Source organism: Balaenoptera acutorostrata, chromosome 18 (assembly GCF_949987535.1).
Source record: "Balaenoptera acutorostrata chromosome 18, mBalAcu1.1, whole genome shotgun sequence".
NCBI classification, from domain to species: domain Eukaryota; kingdom Metazoa; phylum Chordata; class Mammalia; order Artiodactyla; family Balaenopteridae; genus Balaenoptera; species Balaenoptera acutorostrata.
The window spans coordinates 78,344,080-78,366,507 of record NC_080081.1 but is presented as its reverse complement, the minus strand read 5'-3'; the positions used below and the strand labels follow the sequence as shown (position 1 = coordinate 78,366,507).

Sequence of the window (22,428 nt, the reverse complement as noted above, 5' to 3'; positions counted from 1 at the left end):
TGCAGAAATAAGAGATCTCTAGAATCCTCAGAAAAAAATTGGAAGATTACTGTTCATCCACCATGGTTGATAAGTGAAGCTCAGTAAATTCTCTGCTATTTCTTCTGGTTAAAAATATGCTACGTGTGGGTTTACAAATTTTCAGTTATCAAAGAACATATTATAATCAACATGGTAAATGGTATAAATTAGGTCTTTCTCATTAAGAACAATAGAATTTAGCAATATCTCAAAATCCTCATCAGGAACACTATCATTAAAATAAGTACAGAAATACTAGTCAGTAAGAGACTTTCCACTGAAGAATTCATTCATTGTAATTTAAGTTTTTTTAAAAAATCAATGTATCAGTGTCTCTCTGAAGCACGCTCTATGAGTCAGACTTATATGTCAACTTCTGATGCACCTGGGATGAAGGTAAAGAAAGAACTTGGACTTTACTTCCAAAAGCCTTGGCGCTGAACTTAGTGAAAATACAAAACACAGTTCAGTACCATCAGTGAATCCAGGTTGAAACTGCAGGTACCACAGGCTTCAGTCTCACCCCATTCTATTCAGTAAGTTAAGGCAAGTATGGGAATCTGCACAGTGGGCAAGTGCTTACAGAGGGTCCCTGCAGGACGAACACGACAGATAACAGACACTTAGGAGGCACAGACATATATGTGTGACGACACCGTCAGAGGAGCTATTTTCAACTTCACCAAAAGAAAATGAAACACAGAATGTTTCTGGCATCAGGAATGATGTTCTCGGCAGGATCACAGTGTGACAGCTGCATGACACCGTGTAACGTGTAATCTTGAAGCCACAGGGAGATCGACTGTTTTCTCCAGCTAAATAAAGGTAAGGTAGCAATGAAAGAACCGAAAGGTAGTAGGAACCTCTTTCCCTTTCAGGTAACCACACACTGAAAATATCTTTTTCGTCTCTGTTTCATAAAGAACTGGCCATCGTCTGTTTGGTCCTATCTTGACTTCTGACTCCAGAGGCAAGAAAACAGCTCCAGCCAAATTGCCTGGTAAGGAGGGGGCTCTTTTCCTTAACGGTGGAGATTAGATACACGGTTCACTGGAAATTGCTTTTTTTTTCAAATTTATTTACTTCATTTATTTTTGGCTGTGTTGGGTCTTCGTTGCTGCGCGCGGGCTTTCTCTAGTTGCGGAGAGCAGGGGCTACTCAGAAGCAGCGGCCTCTCTTGTTGCCGAGCACGGGCTCTAGGCGCGCAGGCTTCAGTAATTGTGGCACGCGGGCTCAGTAGTCGTGGCTCGCGGGCTCTAGAGCGCAGGTGCAGTAGTTGTGGCGTACGGGCTTAGTTGCTCCGCGGCATGTGGGATCTTCCCGGACCAGGGCTCGAACCCGTGTCCCCTGCATTGGCAGGCGGATTCTTAACCACTGTGCCACCAGGGAAGTCCTGGAAACTGCTTTAACACAGATCACAGTACAATTTCATCCTCTCCCTAGAGAGGCAGGAAAGGGAACCTTAGGGGAAAGGATGACCACAGTCACGCTGACATTGCACCAGGTGACAGGATCCCATCATAGAGGCTGGAGCCAAATCCCAAGAGAGCAGGGAGACCTCTATTATGACAGTCTCTCACTCAGCTTCTTCAGTTCCATCAACATGTAAAATCAAATAGCCACACATGAAACACAAGACAGCGTAACCAACACAATAGGGGGGGAGAGGGGCACAAGATCCATAGTACAGGAAGACAGGAACCAGAGAAATGACCCCACGTGAAGGCAACCAGATCAGTCCACGAGCTCGGAAATTCTGTAGGACCAACGACCTGGTCTCTTTACCAAGTGGCAATGTGAACAAGGTTGGCTGGGGCATGACGTGTGGGGACCGGCTCTGGAGCAAGAGACTCAGACAGAAAGCCCAGCAAGCCAACTGGGAAGAAACAGACTGGAGACCATCAAGGAAACAGGGGTGTAGTCGGAGTACGAGATGACGCCCATGACCTGCTGCGAACTTTACTGGGTTCTGGTGGTTCTGGAGTCATATAAGAAAACAGCCACGTACTAAGAGATGGAAAGAACACACAAGAGAGACATGACACAAGGGCTAGGATTCAGCTTAAAATACTTTAGGAACAAGAAGGAAGCGAGAAATAAAACAGACCAGTGAAGCAAACATGGCAAAACCTTGATAATTACTTCACCTGGGAGATGAGTATCTGGGGGTTACTTATATTATTCTCCCTATTTCTGTTTATTTTGAAAGTTTTCATTATAAAGGTTAATTTTCTTAAAAATTGAAAGCAACGAGCTCAGTATGCATATACTAACAAATAAACTACACAATTCCACGTATCAAGCAGTTGTATTATCTTGAAACACCACACCATCCTTCTGTGGAAGTCCAATGTCTTATGAATAGTTTAAAACACAAAACATTCCTATCTCATTATGTGAACGCTCCCGACATTTCAGAATATACCTTAGCAAGGAATAAACTATACTGAATCCCACATCCCAATGACATCATTCTATAAAACAGCACCAAAATAAGTGAAATGTGATTCACTGAAACTCATCCTTGGCAGAAAAGAAATAAAGTCCTCGAGCATTAAAAACAAAAATCAAACACTGGAAGGATGCATGGAACACGGTGAGAATGATTATTCTAGGGGCAGGGATGGGAGGAAGGCTCTGAGCAGCATTCGAAATATCTCAGTGGAGACATAATGTTGCTTTCAGTTTCTTCCCAACCACGTGAATGTATTAACTCTTCAAAAATAAAAATTGTAAATAAAATCATTGCACATACACGCTTTTCGTAAAGAATTACTTTCACTCTTCCATGAAGAGTTTAAAACTTGAAAAAGAAAAAAAATTAAGGTATTTTTGCTCTTTAAGATTCCCCATCAGCTGCTTCTGCCACTGTTTTCCAGGACTCACCTCTCACAGTTTTAAAACACAATTTCCTATCTTTCTAATAGGTTCTCTCTTCTCTTATGCGAAAATTAAGAAACTTGAAAGAAATCTTAAATGTTTAACATGTAGGCCAAAAAAGTCCCTGGGTAGCTTGAAAAAAAGCTCAAATCAAGGAAAGCCCCTTCTGCTTTTCATTTCATGTCAAACCACACATTTTAGTCTTTACTTGCAAGTAGAGGCATTTAACGAGGATTTAGAAATCTTCACTTTGTTTGACCCTTCTAACCTCAAACCCAAACTATTACATTTTCCCTTTCTTTTCTCCTCCACTACCTGCGCCTCTCAGCCTACTCTAGTCAATCAAGATGATTGACACTGCAAACCAAAACTCAATCCTCTGCCTCTTAAGCTACTCAAAATAGATGTTTTAAACCCCCAATTCTTACAATCCCATCTAAAGCATTTCTGCATCCCTTTTCCTGGTTCTTTTCCTGAGTTACCAGCCAAATAAGTGAACTGAAGTCCCCTGTGGCTGTCAGGTGGGTTACACTGTGTTCCCGGAAGAGTGGCGACTTCTACTCTAAGAACCGGCCAGCCTGGGAGAAACCTCTCAACAAAGGAGCTTCGTGAAGACCTCCAGAGGTCATGCTGCCTTCAACAAACCTGACCGATGAAAAATGCCACCCACAGAAATATGTTTACCAAAACAGTGATCACTGGGGTGCTTTTACCACGGATCTCCAACCACCGGTGTGGACACAGGCTCCAACAACGGCTGCCAGCCAGCACGCATTTCCTGGGCCCAGAGCGTGTTCCCCACTGCACTTCAGAGGAGACAAGGCAAACGTTGCTCCCCGCTTCCAGGTGTGGCTGACAGTGAGGCCCAAAGGACGCAGTGAGTGCCCGGCCGTGCGGCACTTGGGCTGTAAGCACAGGCCGCGAGGACACAGTGAGTGCCCAGCCGTGAGGCACTTGGGCTGTAAGCACAGGCCGGGGGCTTCGGGGACTCCAGGCACAATGTCACAGGTAGGGCAGGGCAGGAAGCCGCAGCCTCTGAGACAGAAAGGGACCAGGCAGGGGACAGGGTTCAGTTTGGCAGAGGTAACCTGGGGAGGACGAGGGTGGTGAGGGAGAACCAGAGGGCGTGTGTGTATCTTTCGTTAGAGCCACGCGGGCCTTGAGCGACGCTCCAGCTTCATTTTAAAGGCGGTAGTGGGCCTGGGACCTTGAAGACGGAAGGGACCCCTGTGTGCTGCCCTGCCGGCCACAGGCAGGCTCCTCCGCCCTGGACACGGCCGCCAGGACGCACAGGCAAGGTGGACCCCTGTCCAGTGCTGTCTCTCTCACCAAAAGCTCTCTGACGAGTATTCTGCTACTGATTTAATACAGTCATTACATTTCAGATGAGTGTTTTCTCAGACAAGCTTTAAGGCAGAACTGAACCTCCTTCAAAAGATTTGAGAGGACAATTACAAAGCATCTCTGAGAGGGGACCATTCTCTAGAAGAAGGTCTACAGATGGCCAATTCCACATAATAATGTTATTTTAGTATAAAAATACAAGCTGGCTGAGGATAAGTCACTTTCCCAGACTGTGCGTAGCGCGTGTCACAGGGGGGCCAGGCCTGTCCGGGGCCTCGGCCCTCAGGGGCTCCTGGCCACAGGGCCACGCTGCCCCCGATCCTCCCATCTGGACAAGACCCCATCTCTGTGGTGGCTGCAGAGGGGTCAGAATTCCCAACCTTCGGGGGGCTCGGGGAGCTCTAAGTACTGAGTACGGAGTCAGGCAGCAACCTAAAGACTTTCCAGTGGTGCATTTCTGGTATAAATGGAGGACTCACTCCCCTTTATTCAATAGCTTCTGTTTAAGATCACTGTCAAACTTCTCAGGGATCGCACACCCTGATTAATGCATACATATACGTCATAATTGATTCTATCTTTCCAAGTATTCAAATATCCACATGTAATTTCCACAGAACCACCACTTGTGTATGCTATACTTACAGAGCACAGTTAAATGACAAAAATATCGCTTTTAAATTTAAGGCTAAGGTTTTAAAAAATAAGGGATGGGAGGGACTTCCCTGGCGGTCCAGTGGTTAGGACTCAGAGCTTCCACTGCAGGGGACACGGGTTCGATCCCTGGTTGGAGAACTAAGATCCTGCATGCCACACAGCACGGTCAAAAATAATAATAATAATAGTAATAGTAATAGTAATAATAAGGAGTGGGGGACATGATGCAGAGGAACACCACATAAAAATCACAGTGGCAGGGCTTCCCTGGTGGCGCAGTGGTTGAGAATCTGCCTGCCAATGCAGGGGACACGGGTTCGAGCCCTGGTCTGGGAAGATCCCACATGCCGCAGAGCAGCTGGGCCCGTGAGCCACAACTACTGAGCCTGCGCGTCTGGAGCCTGTGCTCCGCAACAAGAGAGGCCACGACAGTGAGAGGCCCACACACCACGATGAAGAGTGGCCCCCACTCACTGCGACTAGAGAAAGCCCTTGCACAGAAACGAAGACCCAACACAGCCAAAAATAAAATAAATTAATTAAAAAAAAAATCACAGTGGCAAAAATTAGAAAGAAACAAGGACATCTAATTTACACTACTTTCCAATGTCAAAAATACAACTAAAAACTTTACATAAATATGGAACATATTAATAAAAAATTTAACATTCCTGTATGCTATGTCTTTGAAGGATTTTAAGACAGAAATGTTATTTTTTAATGCAACTGTAAGAGCAGGATCTGAAGTCTTGCAGTCATAAAACACAATTGTGAAGTAATGTCTTATTACTAGCATATCTTATGTTAAGCTATAATATATTCTAAGCACTCACTGTTTATCAGCATCAAAGTATTACAGATTCTGAACTACAGTTTACGTGCTTTCATAGAGAAGGTGACTGATGCTGAATTTGGGACACATGTATAAGAAATACCAGCTGGGGGGCTTCCCTGGTGGCGCAGTGGTTGAGAGTCTGCCTGCCAATGCAGAGGACATGGGTTCGAGCCCTGGTCTGGGAAGATCCCACATGCCGCGGAGCGGCTGGGCCCGTGAGCCACAATTACTGAGCCTGCGCGTCTGGAGCCTGTGCTCCGCAACAAGAGAGGCCGCGATAGTGAGGGGCCTGCGCACCGCGATGAGGAGTGGCCCCCACTTGCCGCAACTGGAGAGGGCCCTCGCACAGAAGCGAGGACCCAACACAGCCATAAATAAATAAATAAATAAAATTTTTAAAAAAACAAACATATCCTCTTAAAAAAAAAAAAAAAAGAAAAAAGAAATACCAGCTGACAAAGCATTATTACCTACAGGTTAGGAGACAGCTATGCTCTGCAAGTAAGACTGGTTTGGGGAACAGATACGTAAGGAGCGGCCACAGAGGGGAAATGATGGGAACTCAATGGGTCAATGGGTCAGCTCTTGGACACAATGACTGATCTCAGGCCACCTCCTGCTGCCGGGGCAGAAAGAACAGGAAAAGCTACAGGTTTCTGCTTCTATGACAAATGCCGAAAGAAACCATTAGAATAAGCGGCGCCTAATTTTAGTGAGGTGCTTACTACCCTTTGCTTGATGCTTGAATATAATGCATGGTAACCAAAAGACTTAATACCAACTGAGTAAGTATATTATGATGATATATGCCAGCACGCTTTAGTAAAGAAAACGGCTCAAAACTTTTATTCTCTTCCAGGACCTAAGTCAATCTTAACTGCCTATCTAAAAAATGAACCATGAGAGAAAAATGTTAAGGATTTGTTAAAGGCTAAGATTCTGAGATTCTTAAAAAATATATTCCTCTTGCAGATATAAAGTTGCTTGGGACATAAACATTTTTGTGTTCACTCTGAACAGGCCTCCATATTCTGTGGGTTCACAAGCAAACATAAAAGTGACAGAAATAGGGTACGTTTAGGGAAAAAAGCATAGCTCCTAGTTTGCCACAGTCTAATGGACACAGAGGAATACAGAAGCCAGAGGCGTCCGTCTGTCAACGTGCGTCTCCCAAGGCCTTACTTCCCTTGCGCCCGCCCAGATGCCCCAACAAAATGAGAAAACGTAGGAGAAGCTCCCTGTGGCATGCCAAGGGCTACCGTATTCCTCTACTGGTTCAACAAGTATTTGCCGAGCACCCACCCTGGGCCCGAAACGGGACACGACGAGGGTTCTAGCAAAGTCCCAGCCCCTCCAGCTCAGGGTCTAGAAAGAGCCTGGACAGCACCCACACGAGGAGGCGGAGGGGCCCGGATTCCAGCCTTGCGGGAGACACTCACAAGGTGTAAACAGGAATGACAGAAGCCACAGAGGGCGGGCTATGGGGGAGGGACCACTACAGGCCTGGGGGAGGGGCTGCCCAGCCCGGATAAGCGACCTGAGGGCAGACGCTGGCCACGCCGGCACAGGGCCTGAGCTTGAGGGGACGCAGTTTGTAACGTGGGCACCGAGTGAAGGGACAGTTGCCCAGTTAGCAGGCAAAGCGCTCAATACATATTTCTTCCTTCACACACACGAGTATTTCTCAAAAAGCGTACCTCTCTGCACGAAGCACACCACTGTAGTAGGGCGGATCCCAAGGCATTAATTCCTACAATGGAAAAATTCACTGTTATGAAAGCTGTTGACTATTTCACAATTTCAATCAATAATTTAGCCAACTTATAAAATGTATACCTGTTATGATGTCAGAAAAAGTTTTATAAAAAGCCTAAAAATTCATGACTTGGCAGGAAATACGTGCCTTTTTATTTTGACTTCCCTGCAATCAGTGAGTTGAGAGGTATAAATAAGGCATAATCGCAGAATTTGGGGAAAAGGTAAACAAATGTCATTCTAAAATGTAAACTAATAAAAGTCAAAATTGATAGATTAAATTAGCCATGCTGAAATTTTCCCCAAAATGTAACCCATGTATTAATCCATAAAACATACTGCAGGTAAGATTAGGGAACTAAAGGTGAGACTAGGGTTCTTTCTAAATCTAAGCAAGAAGCTTAGGGTGGATCCCAGAAATGAAAGCAACAATTTAAAACGTAACTAAGGCAGAATTAACTCTAATCTTGGCAAAGAAAATGTCATAAAGAAATACGAGAACCACCACTTTTGACAGCTGGTACGGAACAGTGACGGGAAGCGGGGTAGCTGTGCGGACCACACACCCCGCGGGCTGCCACGTGACCGAGAGCGGGGCAGACGCTGGGCCGGGACGCAGGCGGCCTGGGTCCAGGCCCACGGTCCACAGCACGCCGACTCCCAGCGCCCCCCCGCCTGCCTTCTCCCCCCAGCCCTGCCGGCCTCCTGCTGCTCCTCCACCGCAAGGCAGAGCCCTCCCTGCGGCCTCTGCCTAGAGGGCTCTTGCCTGGCTGTCGCCGGCCCCTCACTTCTTCAGGGCTGCTCGGGCGTCATCTTCCCGGGGGGTCTTCACCGCCCAGCCCCTGTAAGACAACAGCCTCCATCCGCTTCTCCTGCATTATTTCCCCACAGTCCCTATCCCCACAGGACCAGCACAATCCTGATTTTGTCCATGCGTTTACCATCCCTTTCCTTCCCCTACGACGCAAGCTTCCTGAGGGCAGGGATTCTGCTTGCAATTCCCCCGTTGTATCTTGGCCCCTGAATTCTGCCTGGCACACAGTAGCCCCTCAAGAGTTATCTGCTGAATGAATCGGCAGCATCTCCCAGACAGTACTGCTATATGCACTTCAACTGCAAAACCAAACACCTGGCACTGAGAAGAGCTCTGTGAACGAGGCTTCCATCCTCTACCAAGGTCCTTTAAAGGTTCAGTTTAGACATTATCTCCTCTGCCGACAAGGTATTCTTTCTCATGCGCCATGCTCATACTTTTATCAGGGAAGGGAACCAAGGTAAGACACGGAGGTTTCCTTTCTTTCTGCCCATGAGCTCCTGAAGGGCAGGGACAGCACCCCTGGGACTCTGGCCCCTGAGTGATCAGTTCCCGGCACTCATGGCCTCCAACAGATGACTGTTTACTAACTGCTACGTGCCAGACAGAGCGCAGGCTCTAATGCAACAGAGACAAGACACCATCCCTGTACCAAGAGCTGACAACGGTCCAGGCAGCAGGAAGACAAGCAGCCCGCCAATCAGAGAACAGTGTGTCACGTCTAAGACGTTGTACCATGCCAAACAGCCCATGAAGGGTGTTAAATCACAGGGGAGGGCAGGAAACGTCTGGAGGAGACAGAGCCTGAGTTGGGTTGTGAAGAATGGGAGCACGTAATCCAGATGTACGGCATTTGCTGGCACAAAAATGTCAGTTACAATTTAAAAATAAAAGAAAGCACAGCATGGTAAATCAACTATACTTCAATAAAAAATAAAAATAAAGTAAAAGAAGGGAAAGCAAAGCAAAAAAGTAAGTGAAAAGCGCACACGAGCATCAGGCAGGTGTCAGTAGTGAGCGGAGAACGCTGACCGGGCTCCCAGGCAGAAGAGGAGGCGGCCAGGAAGATTGCGAAGGGCTTAGTGGGAAAGCTAAGAAATGGGAAGGTGAATCTAATGATTACCTGAAAATGTTAAACAAAAGAGTGCAAGGCCCAACCAGTGTTTTAGAAAAATCCCTCTGGCGGCCCTGCATTCCTTCATTCCCATTCCGAGTAAGTGCACAGGACCTTCTCTGCGTCCAACGTGGGCCAGGCACCCAGCAAAGCAGTTGGAATGCAGGACAACTTCGAGGGGAGCAGAACAAAAGGCTAGAAAACCAGTCACTGTTGTCTTGGGGAGAAGGAATAATGACCTCAGCCAGGGCTGTGGCAATGGGCACAGACAGGGGACAGAGTTCCCAGGAAGGCAGAAGCTGCAGGCCTCGGTACCTGACACGATGGGCGGGGGCGGGGTGTGAACACCTGCAGGGCTCACTGACACACAGCACGTGGCGCCCGAGAGCCTGCTTTCTACCAAGTGCCCAGGTGCTGCCTTCCAGGGAGCAGTTTCAGAACCCCTGGTCTAGACTTAGTCCAGGGTCTGGCTAGGGAAGCAGGGTTAACGGTGGTACCTTCACCAAAACGGGGGCTTCAGGAGGAGACTGGGCATTTCCCAAACATCCTCAGAACAGCCGGCATCAGTAGCTACATAACATGTCCAGGGCTTCCCTGGTGGCGCAGTGGTTAAGAATCCGCCTACTAATGCAGGGGACACGGGTTCGAGCCCTGGTCCGGGAAGGTCCCACATGCCGTGGAGCAGCTAAGCCTGTGCGCCACAACTACTGAGCCTGTGCTCTAGAGCCCACGAGTCACAACTACTGAGCCCACATGCCACAACTACTGAAGCCCGCATGCCTAGAGCCCGTGCTCCGCAACAGGAGAAGCCACTGCAGTGAGAAGCCCGCGCACCGCAACAAAGAGTAGCCCCCGCTCGCCGCAACTAGAGAAAGCCCGCGTGCAGCAATGAATACCCAATGCAGCCAACAAACAAACAAACAAACAAAAACATGTCCAGGGAGAACAATTTCGAGTCATATTAATGAATTAGCTTTTGGCAACACACTTCACCTTTTCTGTTCCTGTGCTCACCAAGCTAAACTCTGATCCATGACCTAGTTTCCCAAGTGGACCTGCCTACCAAGCCGAAGTGGGCGGATGGCTGATCCCAGCTACTCCGCTAGATACAGCTCTGACTACCAGTTAACAATCTCACGTGCTGCTCCAGAAATCAGTGACCGTGACGGAATTACTCCACTTCATGGTGGTTGGATCTGGGAAGCTGGTCAAGAGTTCCTAACCCTGCTCAGCAGCTACAGGAGAGGGGCCCCGACACCCCAGCAATCCCGTGGCAGCCCCGAGCCGGATGAGGACCCGCGTTCCGACACCTGGGATCTCCCCCCTTTTCAGGGCACCCTCTGGCCCTAAGGACACTCTGGCTGACTGGGAGGGTCACGCAATCATTTGATCTTAAGAGTCAGTGTTTTCAGGACGGTTTCACTTTGCCAGTCAACACTGATCTACTTAACTGAGCTCCACAGGTCAGCAAACAAACGTGTCAACTGCGAGGTGAGCACGGATGCTGAAGCTGCCACCGGCCAGGTCACCCCCCCCCCGAGCCCCCTAAAGGTGCTTCGCACAGAGACGCCGACTCTCCGTAGAACAGAGGCAACCTCTGTGTGAGCAGATATTAACACAGGTTGTGTTAACAGACAGTATGGGTGCATGCGTGCGTGTGTGTGTGTGTGTGTGTGTGTGTGTGTGTGAGATAGCAACTAACCAACAAAAACACTGGATTTCCTGGAATGTCAGACTCGGACATTTGGATCAAATATTTCAATACTTTATTCCCCAAATCCAAGGATCAGAAACTAGACTATATACACCTTCAGCAAATCAAAAGAAAGTTCTAGAGTCAAAAGATAAAGACCTCAGCTGACAGACTGTTTACGTTATAATAAAAATATCCCAAGATGGTCACTTACAGAATTTTGAGGATTTAGTTTCATTTTCATCCCTCGTATCATCTCGAAATCTTTTATAGTTCTGTAAAACAGGTTTATCATTGTTAGGACAAAATTTTCATAATTACGTTATAAAAGAACTAGTCTGCTTATGTTACTTTCCAATATTCGTGATAAAATTAGAAGTAATTTGTAGTGCAAATGCAACCAGTACTAATCCAAATTTTACATGTGCTAGAAGAAACGATAATCTATACATCAGTAAATTACTACAATTTCTACCTTTAAAAGCATCTTGGCAGAGATATGTCTTGAAAGTACTAAAAGCCTGGAAAAACTAGCAGTGTTAAAAGAAACATGCGAAGTGCAAAGTGTTAATCAGTAAACTTTAAACCACTGCTTTTTGCTACACCTTAAAAAAGAGGCTAACAAATTACTTCCTATAAAAGAATATTAACATAGATTATATTTAAGATTGCTATTCATAATTTTTCCCCTACCAAAAAACTCCAGCTGGGCAATAATCAAATATGCACTTAATATTTGCAGAATATGAAACTTCCATCAGAATGAACTCCTATATACCACTATAAAACTCTGAAGATAAGTTTGCTCAAAATATAATCTATAGCTACATACGAGTGAAAAAGAATAGTAATGCTTAACCAGCAAGGCAAAGTAGAATAAAGTCTCAAATAACTGCATAATCAACACTACTTCATAATATCAAAGCCACGACAGCTCACTGCATTGAAAGATAACTTTAGAATTTATAAATATAACCCAAACTGGAGAGGCCTGTGTCCTAAGGCATGAGTTTGTAAAAGAAAATGGAAATTGGAGCTAAAATTAACACGCGGGTGCAGTCAGGCAGCAAACGAGGTTTTAGGCAGCGCCACAGAGAGGTCACGGTCTCTCACAAACGTGCCATGCCTCGTCCTAGAGCCAGCGTGTCTGAAGGCTCCTGGGGGGCTGCCCCCAGACAGAGCACTACCAGAGTGGCCCCGAGGACGAGGGCCAGCCCAGGGGGCTGGGCAGGGAGAAGGCCGGCGGTTGTGACAGAGGGACCGCTGAGAGCGCTCTTAAAGCACACAGCGGGGCAAACAGATCCATCTACCATCCCCACCAGCCGCCCACACTGAGGCCGAAAGAAGAGAAATGCTACATCTCCAGCTGATGATAAAACTGGTGGTACAAGCTAAAACATACAGTTTCAAAAGGTTTGGGAAACTTTAAGAAGTCCCTATTGATGATGAACTCCTCAAGACGGCTGACTGGCTCAGCAGAGGGGACGCCCAAGCTTCTGAGACTGTCACCTTCGGGGGACGACTGCACTTTCACAGTAGGGCTCACTGCTCCTCTAATCTCTTGAACAGTCCACAGATCTGACGCAATATTCCAACACTTATATTCTTAACAGGTCACTTACTAATTGTTTTTTTATAAATCAAGTCTTAAAAAAAAAACTAAATGACACGTACTAAAGAGTAGAATAAAAAAACAAACCTTTCAGAGAGTTTGTCAGATAGCTTCTCAAGGAACTGCATGACAGTCTCTAAAATGAAAATCCAAAAGAAAATATCTTTAACTACATAAAATAAAATGTATATACCTGTTAAAATTATAATGTGGTGATCATAAATCCACACACTACAATGCCTTTAAAGTGATGATTCTCAAAGGGAAGCTGGGTTGCTAACATATACTAGGCATTTCTGGATGATGATGATCTTTATTAAATAAACAAAATTAAACTGACATAGTAATAATCAAAGCCTTAAATGATACCCCAAAATAAAGAGTTAAGGGGAAACGAAAGAAAAGAATCCAAAGTTTAATCTATTTCTATCTATTCATATGTATAATGGAAAAAAATGTCTGTCAGACATGTCTAATTTTTTTCTGAGTTTTCAACAGATAGCTAGACTCTGATTTGTTCATAAAAATCACTACAACTTAGAAACATCAGATTTTAAAAAGCAGTGTTTTTCTGGGTAAATATTTTTATTTTTATATACACAGCAGAATAATCTATTTAGGATCAGTATCCAAAGAAAATATTGCAAAATTAGAACATTAAAAATTTAGGCTCTACTGGAATTTTTTTTTTTTTTTACTACTTAAAATACTTCAGCCACAAGTCACTATATTGTACAAATCCATAAAGGCAATGTAGTGGATTTACTGTTGTTTCCCATGATAGGAAATTTTTCATGTGACTTTTTGAATTTAGCACTTTTTGCCACTATTTAACATGTACAGAGCTTTCATATGTATTTGAGAGTGCGCTACACACACTGTTTTTCTATTTTCCAGATGGTCTTTTATATGTTTCAGTTTCTTGTTCAGTTTATCTCTTTTCTGAGTAAAATAAGAGGCTGGGGAAAGGACGGACCTAAACCAGGAAGCCAGGGGTCTCCCCACCATCAGTGCTGAACCAGCCCATACCTCGTAACCTGAAAAACGCTGCCTCATTTTAGATGGTGTTAAGAAAAACAACTGTTATTTAGTTTAAAATAAAGTCTTTATTTCCGGATATCAAACCAGCTAGCATAGAAAACTGTTTTCAAATATATCTCTGTGTGTGCTTTTTATTTCAAAATAACCATTTTTTACTAACTTTCACCTATTTCGTTTTCCTAGCTCTCTTACATAGGAAACATCTACCTCAATTAAGCTACCTGGAATACTGTCGTAGTATTCAATAAAAAGGAATGAGTTTGAAACGGCCTGAGGGCAAATGCATGCCTCGCCGGAAGATGACCCCCTGACACACCTGTCACCTGGGGTCCACCTTAACCAGTACCCCTCCCACCTCCCTCCCCCTCTGTCGACAGCTCACTGCTCCTCACCACCACTTTCACTTCCCTCATGAGACTTTCAGCAACCATCCAAGCACCTGCAAACTTCCTGTGCTCCTAAAATCCTAGGGCACTGTTTTCCATAGTCTGTGCGTTTGGAACTAAAAAGACACTGACCTGTATTAAGGTTTATCTTTATACCTATACATCTAAGCTCCCCAACCAAATGTTAAATCCCTCGAGGACACAGGTCACATTCGACACAACTACACGCACAGAGTCCAGCTCCAAGACATTTCCTTGCTAACCACCTTGTGAGCCGTGGATCTGCCAGCCATCACCCTGGGCGCTCGCTACTGCGGGGCCGGTGACCTCCAGTGCGCGTCACTCAAGCCGGGACTCAGTCCCCCACCTTCCCCGGGCCCCGGCTGCCCCCAGCGCCCAGGCAAGCCGACCAGTCTCGTCCCGGCGTGTGTGTGTGCCTCACCGTCCATCAGTGTTTCCACTTGTGTTGACCACCTGGCATCTCACACCTAACTCGGACCCACCGCGCTCCTGCCCCGCCCCCGTCAGCAGGAACTGTCTTCCCGGTGGCTCATGTCGAAGGCCTGGCTCTCCCTTCGGTGCCACACGCCCCAAACGTGACATCCCACCAGCTGCACAGCCGCCGTCGGCCTGGAGCAGCCGCGTCCCTCACTGCGGCCCCTGCGAAGCACCTCCGGATGGCCCTCCCTGTAGCAGTTCTCAGCCCCCTCGGCGGGGCCGTGACCACTGAAGTCCCGGCTCAAACCCACCTCCCCCAAGGACGAGCCTCCTTCACCTGTGACCGCGCCCCGCCCCGCCCCGCGGGCTCCCCCGCTCCTCCTCACGTCCTCACACCTGGGCCCCCATCTGGAGCCTCCACTCACAGCCTCGTCCACGAGCCTTCGCGGACCGTGCGGGGCCGCACACCTCCTGACGCGCGCAGTCCTCCCTCCCCTGTACCACTTTCTCCACGACCTGTAGCAGCCAGGAACAGACCGGACTCTTCCCCTGCTTTTCTGTTTTCCTCTGTCACCTGCACACAAGCAGGGATCCCCATCTGTCCGACTCGGATTTATCTCCGGCGCCTAGAATAACATCTGGCGCACAGTGGGCACTTAGTGCATATCTGTCGAACCAACGAACTGAAAGAGCCGATGCAGGCGACACAGAGAAAGGGGCATGTGGTCTCAGGTGGCCTACGGAGGAGCATGAATCGAGAGCCCGGGTTTGGGCTTGAGCTCTGCCACTTCTTAGCAATCAACCTGACCTGCGGTTCCTCATCCGTGAAGTGGATACAACCATCTATCTCGCACGGCTATAGAGGAATGAAAGGAAAAAATGGCCCAGAGTAGGCATTATATAACTATTACATATAGTATAAAATACTAAGACGTCGTTATAACAACGTGGTGACAACAGTGACTACAGAAAAGCACCCGAGGGGACAGAATACCTGTTTGGGAGCTAAAATATATAACACAAATTTTAAGTGTTCTAAGAGTTCAGGGACGAAGGAGTACAAGGGACGTGGAAACGTTTTAACAGGCTTCATGGAGGGGGCGGCGGAAGCCCAGCCCTGACACCCTGGATAGGATTTTGACAGACAGACACGCAGGCAGCAAGCAGGCCTCGAGTGAGGGAGACGTGCCCACGGCTGACCAGCGGGAGTGAGGCCAGGCCAAGGGGACGGCGTGCACAAGAGAGAAAGAAACAAGGCGGGGTGGGTTCAAGAAGACCTCCGAGGAGCTACGGACACCGCAGGGAACACGGGAGGGACAGAGACAGCACAGAGCCAAGGGTGACCCTTCCCGCAGAGCCCCTCCCAGTGTCCCCCGACCCCACGATCGGCACGTCTGTCCCGACGCACGGCCAGAGACCCCGGGTGTCCACGGCCGTCTGCCCCTCCCACTCGGCCCGTCACCGAGGCATGCAAACCCAACCCCTAAGATACACCTGGGTCTGAACAGCCCCACCACCGAGGCCACCCTACCCTGGACTCAGTGCCTAAAATGTAACTGTAATTTACTACACACCTTTGAACGATATGCTATATACATTTGTATCGTTTTCATTGCAAAACATTTTCCCTTATACATCATAAATCATAGAGAACTGAACGGAGCAAACCCAGGAGAGAGGCTCCCCCCAGGCCCGCCCCAGCACCAACTTTGCAAAGCAGCCCTCTTCTCCCTGAAAGGAGGGGTTTTTACATGACCCGGCCTACCCTGAACCTTGACTTCAGCAGAAATATTCTCTCTGACACTAATTCTAACCAATCTGGTCAGGCTCAGCACAGAAACCAGCTGAGTTAAAATGAAAACAATTCAAATCACCATCAGTGAAATTTTAAGTATGATGTGCTCTCAATGCGCACATAAAATACATAGGTTGGGCAGAATACATTCCAAACTATTAGCTCTATTTAAAACTTCTTCCGAGCTTCCCTGGTGGCGCGGTGGTTGACAATCTGCCTGCCAATGCAGGGGACACGGGTTTGAGCCCTGGTCTGGGAAGATCCCACATGCCGCGGAGCAAGTGGGCCCGTGAGCCACAACTACTGAGCCTGCGTGTCTGGAGCCTGTGCTCCGCAACAAGAGAGGCCGCGATAGTGACAGGCCCGCGCACCGTGATGAAGAGTGGTCCCCGCTTGCCACAACTAGAGAAAGCCCTCGCACAGAAACGAAGACTCAACACAGCCAAAAATAAAATAAATTAATAAAACTTCTTCCTAATAAAGAAGCAGAAATCTCAGTAACTGGTCTCTGACTATACGAAAAATAGAACAGTAATTTATAGCTATTTAAAATCATAAGTTCAGCTTCATAAAAACCCTACTTTGTCCTTAAAGTTGGATAAACAGGCTTACCTGGATTTTTAGCCATTGTTCCTTGGAGAGCTCTGTGGGAATATGTAGAATATCCCACTAACTTTGCCAGAAGATCTCTGTTGCTGAGCAATTCTTCTAAACATTTCAATTGACCAGCATTGGGATAAAGAAAAATTTTATAAGCGGCTTCTCGCACCTATGTTTAGAAAGTGAAAGGTAAAAGACATCCGTACACGGTACAAAGTCCTACACCATAATAACATAGGGTACCTCCCCCACTTTGTTCTGCAGGCGAGCAACGCTTTAGAATAATGGTCTCCACCAGGTGAATAAAGCTTCTGGATTCATCACTGGTATGGGAGACACATCATACTCGACTGGGTTCTCTACTATGGGGCAGGGTGGCACAAATTTTAGCCAACACACGTGCCACGAAGCACCTTTAACCAGGTGACGTGCAAACTACCTGCATTAAAGTCTGAGCCCCTAGAATGGCCATCACTGCTGCTGTTCATCATACTTTGAAAATGAGGAGCCCTTTATGATACAGGAGTAATCAAACCATTTTCATTATTCAAAGCATTTACAGAATTAATCACCCCCAGTTCAATTTTTAGCGCTCAGTGACACTAACGTATTTTTAAAGGTGTGACTATCTTATCACTAAATTTGGGGGTCACAACAGACGTGGCCCCGGTACGGGGACCAAACTGCACGGAGGATGGAGCACACGTACCAAGTCATCCGGCACTTCTGCACGCAGACCATCCACCAGCACGTGGTCCCCGGCCAGCTCGAAGTGATGCCGAATGTGTTCCGGCAGGAGATGCTTCTCAATCCTGCTGGGAAAGTGGGTTCCCATGAGAAACGCGCTGCTCAGATCCAGGATTTTAACGTTCAGGTCCACCGCTCTTTTACGCTGCACGTGGGGGCAGTAATAAAAGTTATTTAAGTAATATTTCACAACTAACTTAATAGGTAATCTATGAAGACAGCAAATCAACATATATAGCTGAATTATAATTTAATAAGATACTAAATATATTATGTGATAAAATGAATACTGAATATAATTTGTATCATAAATGTTTAATACACAGTAATGTAATACAAATGTTAACTCTACTTTTGACAGATATTTAATATCCTGACCAAAAAGTTATCCTTATGGTTTTTTAGTGCTTCTAGGCTTTAAGACGTATGTAACTTCTAGAGTTCTATTTGAAGTCTGGGTTATACAACGCATCTGTGAAATTAACAATATTGGGAAGTACAGGTCCTCCCCTGGCCCTGAAAACCTCTTAGTTAAGTGAGCCAGGGAGTAGTTGAATCTATTTGATATGATACTTAGAAGTATTTTGAGACTAAAAACATGAAGTATTTGAAGGGCAGATTAGAAAATATTCTCAGTCTTAAAAGATCAGGTACAAGGGCAGGGGAAGGAAGGTATAATTAACGCAGTTCTTCGCTGAAGTGCAGCGAAGGGGCACTTCCGAAGCTCTGCTGGGCACCCACTTGCGGGGTTACAGCAGCACAGCAGCAGAGAGGTGAGGAGGGCTGGAGTCGGGGCTGCTGGGGCAGGACCGCATCCCCCAGCCCCACGGCTGGCACCCTCAGGCCTCAGGCCGTCAGTGACAGTGACAGAATGGGGTGGGTTTTCTCGTCAGTCACACCCCTAGGACACCATCTCCTGAGAAAACCTGTGCCATCAAAGGGGCACCACAAATGTTTGGGATGAAACTTAAAACTGAGGTCCACATAACTGGTCAGGTCCTCCTGGGGACAAGGGGTGTATTTTCAGGCACTTGTTACAGGAAAACTACACAGGCATCCGGACCTGGGCTCAGGACAGGCTTCAGGTGAAATCACAGGCAAACTTCCCGGCAAGGGAGTCGATAGCTATTAACAGGTTCTAAGCTACGCTATGACCCTAAAAAATGATTCGGCAGCACTAGTATTTTTTAAAAGATAACTATGTATGATGCAGATGTACCCTTGATAAGCTGCTGGAAAAAACTTAGTGTATTTTAATAACAAAAAATTTCAATACAGAAAATTCAAACTTCATAGGAAAAATAAGTTTTCAGATACTCCTACATCTTTATCATCCAGCCTTCTCTTTGCCTATTTTGTTTCTGATATGGCCATTTGTCACCCCCTAATGGTGACCAGTGGAATAACAAAAAAGAAAGACATCTGGAAATTATACTATAGTTCCAAAAACTTTCCGCAAAGCTTTTACTACTTAAAAAAAACAAAAAAAAAGTGATAAAATTAGTTATTTCAAAGAGTTTATCACCTGTTACAATCCCTGGAAAAATAAAAACTGTTTATTTCCCGACTTCACCAACAGCCTGCTAAGTATATCATTTCATCATTTGGACATAATTAAACATGCGGTACTCAGAGCTCTAAGAATTCTATGAAATTGTTGTATTTATTAAATGATTGCTGAAGAACACACTTCCTTTAATTTTTAATTATATTCACGAGACCCTAAAATGTAAGTAAGGAATAACCTGGAAAGAATACAGAAAGAACGTAGGCCTTTACGGTTTGTAGGTTATGTTAGTGGCTTCATTTCAAGCTCTCTTAAAGTGTGCTATGTCTCCCTTGCCCCCTGTCCTAGTGGAGCACCTCTGACAACAGACACTGAAGTGACAACACGGGAGTTCAGCAGGTTTACGTTACTGCGTCTTCAATGTGGGTGGGCTCGCAGGGAGTTACCTGCTAGGAGGGGCAGCTGTCCTATTAAGAACACACATTAGATAAAAGCAGCAAAGTCAGTGCTGGTGAAGCTGACCTTGACCTGACATGTTACTTTTTAATAAAGTTTCAAAAACATCTTTCATGAAGATTCTACAAAATAATAAAACTATTCTCCCAGATTCTCTAATAGCAAACTTCCTCATGAAAATATTGAATCTGATTAATGTTAATGAACATCGCTATGATTCTCACACATTCATTATTTTATTGAGTCTAAAACTCCTGCGCATGAAAAACGAGAACCCACACTCCCTGTCCTTGAGAGACCTGTGATTTAGATAAGCAACGCGGTAATAACAACCTAAAGATAAATGCCATATGTGTGAAATAAGTAAAATGTGAGTTTGGATGAATACAAAATTCCACCTGGGGGGTTGAGAACAGCTTTGCAGACACCATGGCCTGAAGATGAAGGCTTAATGGGGATTTCAGACAGGCAAGCCCAGAGGGGACAGAGGACCAGAGCATGGAGGGCAGTGCCATTGAGTAACACGGGGGTAGGGGCAGGGAGAGCTGGGGATTCTACGTATTAATTGCCATTTATACTCTTTCAATAGGCAATGGGAAGGCACTGGAAGGTTCTGGGTGGAGTGTAACAATTGAATCAGCGCTTTAAGGAAAGTACGCCAATGGTCACAGACAGGTTAGACTGACCGCCAGAAGGCCTGCAGGCAGGGCAGCTGAGCAGGCCCTGGAGTCGGCTTGGCTTATGTAATAGCCTCCTCCACCTACAAGCTCGTGACCTTGGGGAAATCACATGACCTCTAGGTGCCTCAGCGTCTTCACCCATGCAACAGGAATAGTAGTAGTACCAGCCTCAAAGCTGTTATGAAGATCTGATGAGAAATATGTGATTTAAAGAGCAAATGCTTAATCACTGTTACTTATAATGGGTGTAGGAAGACAATGGCTTTTAGGATGGCCCAGGTATTTGGTGATAAGGATCAAGGTGAATTGTTTTGGGGATGCAGACAGATGCAAGTGAAGCCCTACAGAAACAATCCAAGGACTTGGTCACTGAGATGTGAGAGCACTGAGAATGGAAAAAATGCAAACTGACTCCAAAATTGTATTTGGGTGACTCAGAGAATGGTGGCATTATTGGTACAGAGAAGTATTAATAACAAACTGGTCTGGAAAGGGGCAAATGTGTCCATTTCAGGCAATCTGAGTTTGCAGTAGAGCCTATCAGCCTTGGAGACTGCTGGGTTAGGCCAGGAGTCACGTGCTGAGCCCTTAAGGCCACATAAGCACACAGACATGTGAGCGGCCTCAGAATTACTCACGCTCAGCACCAACCAAAATGATAGCATCTATGTATGTGACACGTATTCTCAATACCCTGCCTTCTACTTTCCAAGACACTTTGATAAACCAAACTCTGTTAATAGGTAAGTGGCTTTATCGTATATTTATCAGGAGAAACATATTTATCTAAAAAAGAAAGCAGCACCGTAACAGTCTAGGCTGCAGGCAGGCAGGGTGAGACACTGGAGCAGGCAGCTCTTTGGGTGCTGGTTGAGCCATCCCATTCTTCCAGCCCTGAGCTTAATACTGAAGTGAATAAGCATTCATTGGGATGTCATGTTCTAGAAGAGCAGTGGCCAGGGTGAGAGATCCTGAGGACAAAGGATGGGAACTTGAACAGATCACTTTGCCTTGTTCCCACACCTGTAAAATGAGGGGTCTGGACAAAGAAGGCCCCTCTCATCCCAGTTTCAACACTGTATAACCCATGCTTACTGCTTTCAGAATGAAACTATGGGGGTCTGTCCAAGATAGGTATTACATCAACAAACACACCTGCACTGGGTCTCAACAATACTTCATGTACTTCTGCAACCAGACCCTAATCTTCAACAGTGCCAGCTTTCCTACTCACTAGCTGGCCTTCCTGTTACGGCCCATCTCATCCCACTTCCATGACACCTAAAACGCCCCAACTGTCTCAAGTCATTTCTTAACTCTGAATTATCTTGGGTGACAGGCCAACCTCCAGAGAGCGCTATGTTCAAATACAACTTACAGAAGAATTTCATAACATGAACGACCTAGGTGTCTTTATAATATGGAAATTCAAGCAACATACAAGAACCGCATCAACAATATACCAACTAGATATCAGTAAAACAAGAGGAGCCAAAAAACAAAGTTACCTTTTCTCTGTCTAGATGGATTCCACTGATTTCAAAATCAAACATAAACAGTTCGGCCACTCGCCTGTAAATAAAATAGGTGCCAGGTTAGAACAGGTAATAATAATTATGAACAAAAATCAGTTTTTTGCAAAATAAATCCATCTTTTTCAACCTTACTGCCCAAAAGCCAGATGTTTCCACACACACACACACACACACACACACACACACACACAGTTTGTTTGCTTGAAACCAGAAGCTTAACATCTTAGAAGTCAGGCAAAACAGCTGGCTGACTGACTGGGTTTTAAGCTGTCCTATGGATGATTTGGTATCAGATACACCGTGCTAACTATACAACAAGCCTTAAACTGACAATGAATGACAATTACTCCAACAAGGCCAAATTTTCTGCTTTTTTCTAGAAAGGAAAAAATGGACATCTTTTCAACTGTCTTTCCTTCAAGAATATCTGCTGCAAACCATACACAACGCACCAAATTAAGTCCTTGTGGGACACACACATGCTGCCTGAACTCTGCATGAAGGTGTGCATGCATAAC

The 22,428-nt window shown here is 45.9% G+C and overlaps 1 protein-coding gene across 1 annotated transcript in view; it reads right to left on the bottom strand.

The window, feature by feature from the left end:
* MIPEP (mitochondrial intermediate peptidase) overlaps positions 1-22,428 on the bottom strand; it is a 155,024-nt gene that overhangs the window by 116,686 nt on the left and 15,910 nt on the right. The window contains exons 5-10 of the mRNA XM_057532957.1: positions 21,884-21,947; positions 17,695-17,877; positions 16,998-17,154; positions 12,813-12,861; positions 11,328-11,388; positions 7,435-7,487 (exon numbers count right to left, since the gene is read on the bottom strand). Coding sequence (XP_057388940.1) covers positions 7,435-7,487; positions 11,328-11,388; positions 12,813-12,861; positions 16,998-17,154; positions 17,695-17,877; positions 21,884-21,947 — 567 coding nt within the window. The remainder of the gene's footprint in view (positions 1-7,434; positions 7,488-11,327; positions 11,389-12,812; positions 12,862-16,997; positions 17,155-17,694; positions 17,878-21,883; positions 21,948-22,428) is intronic.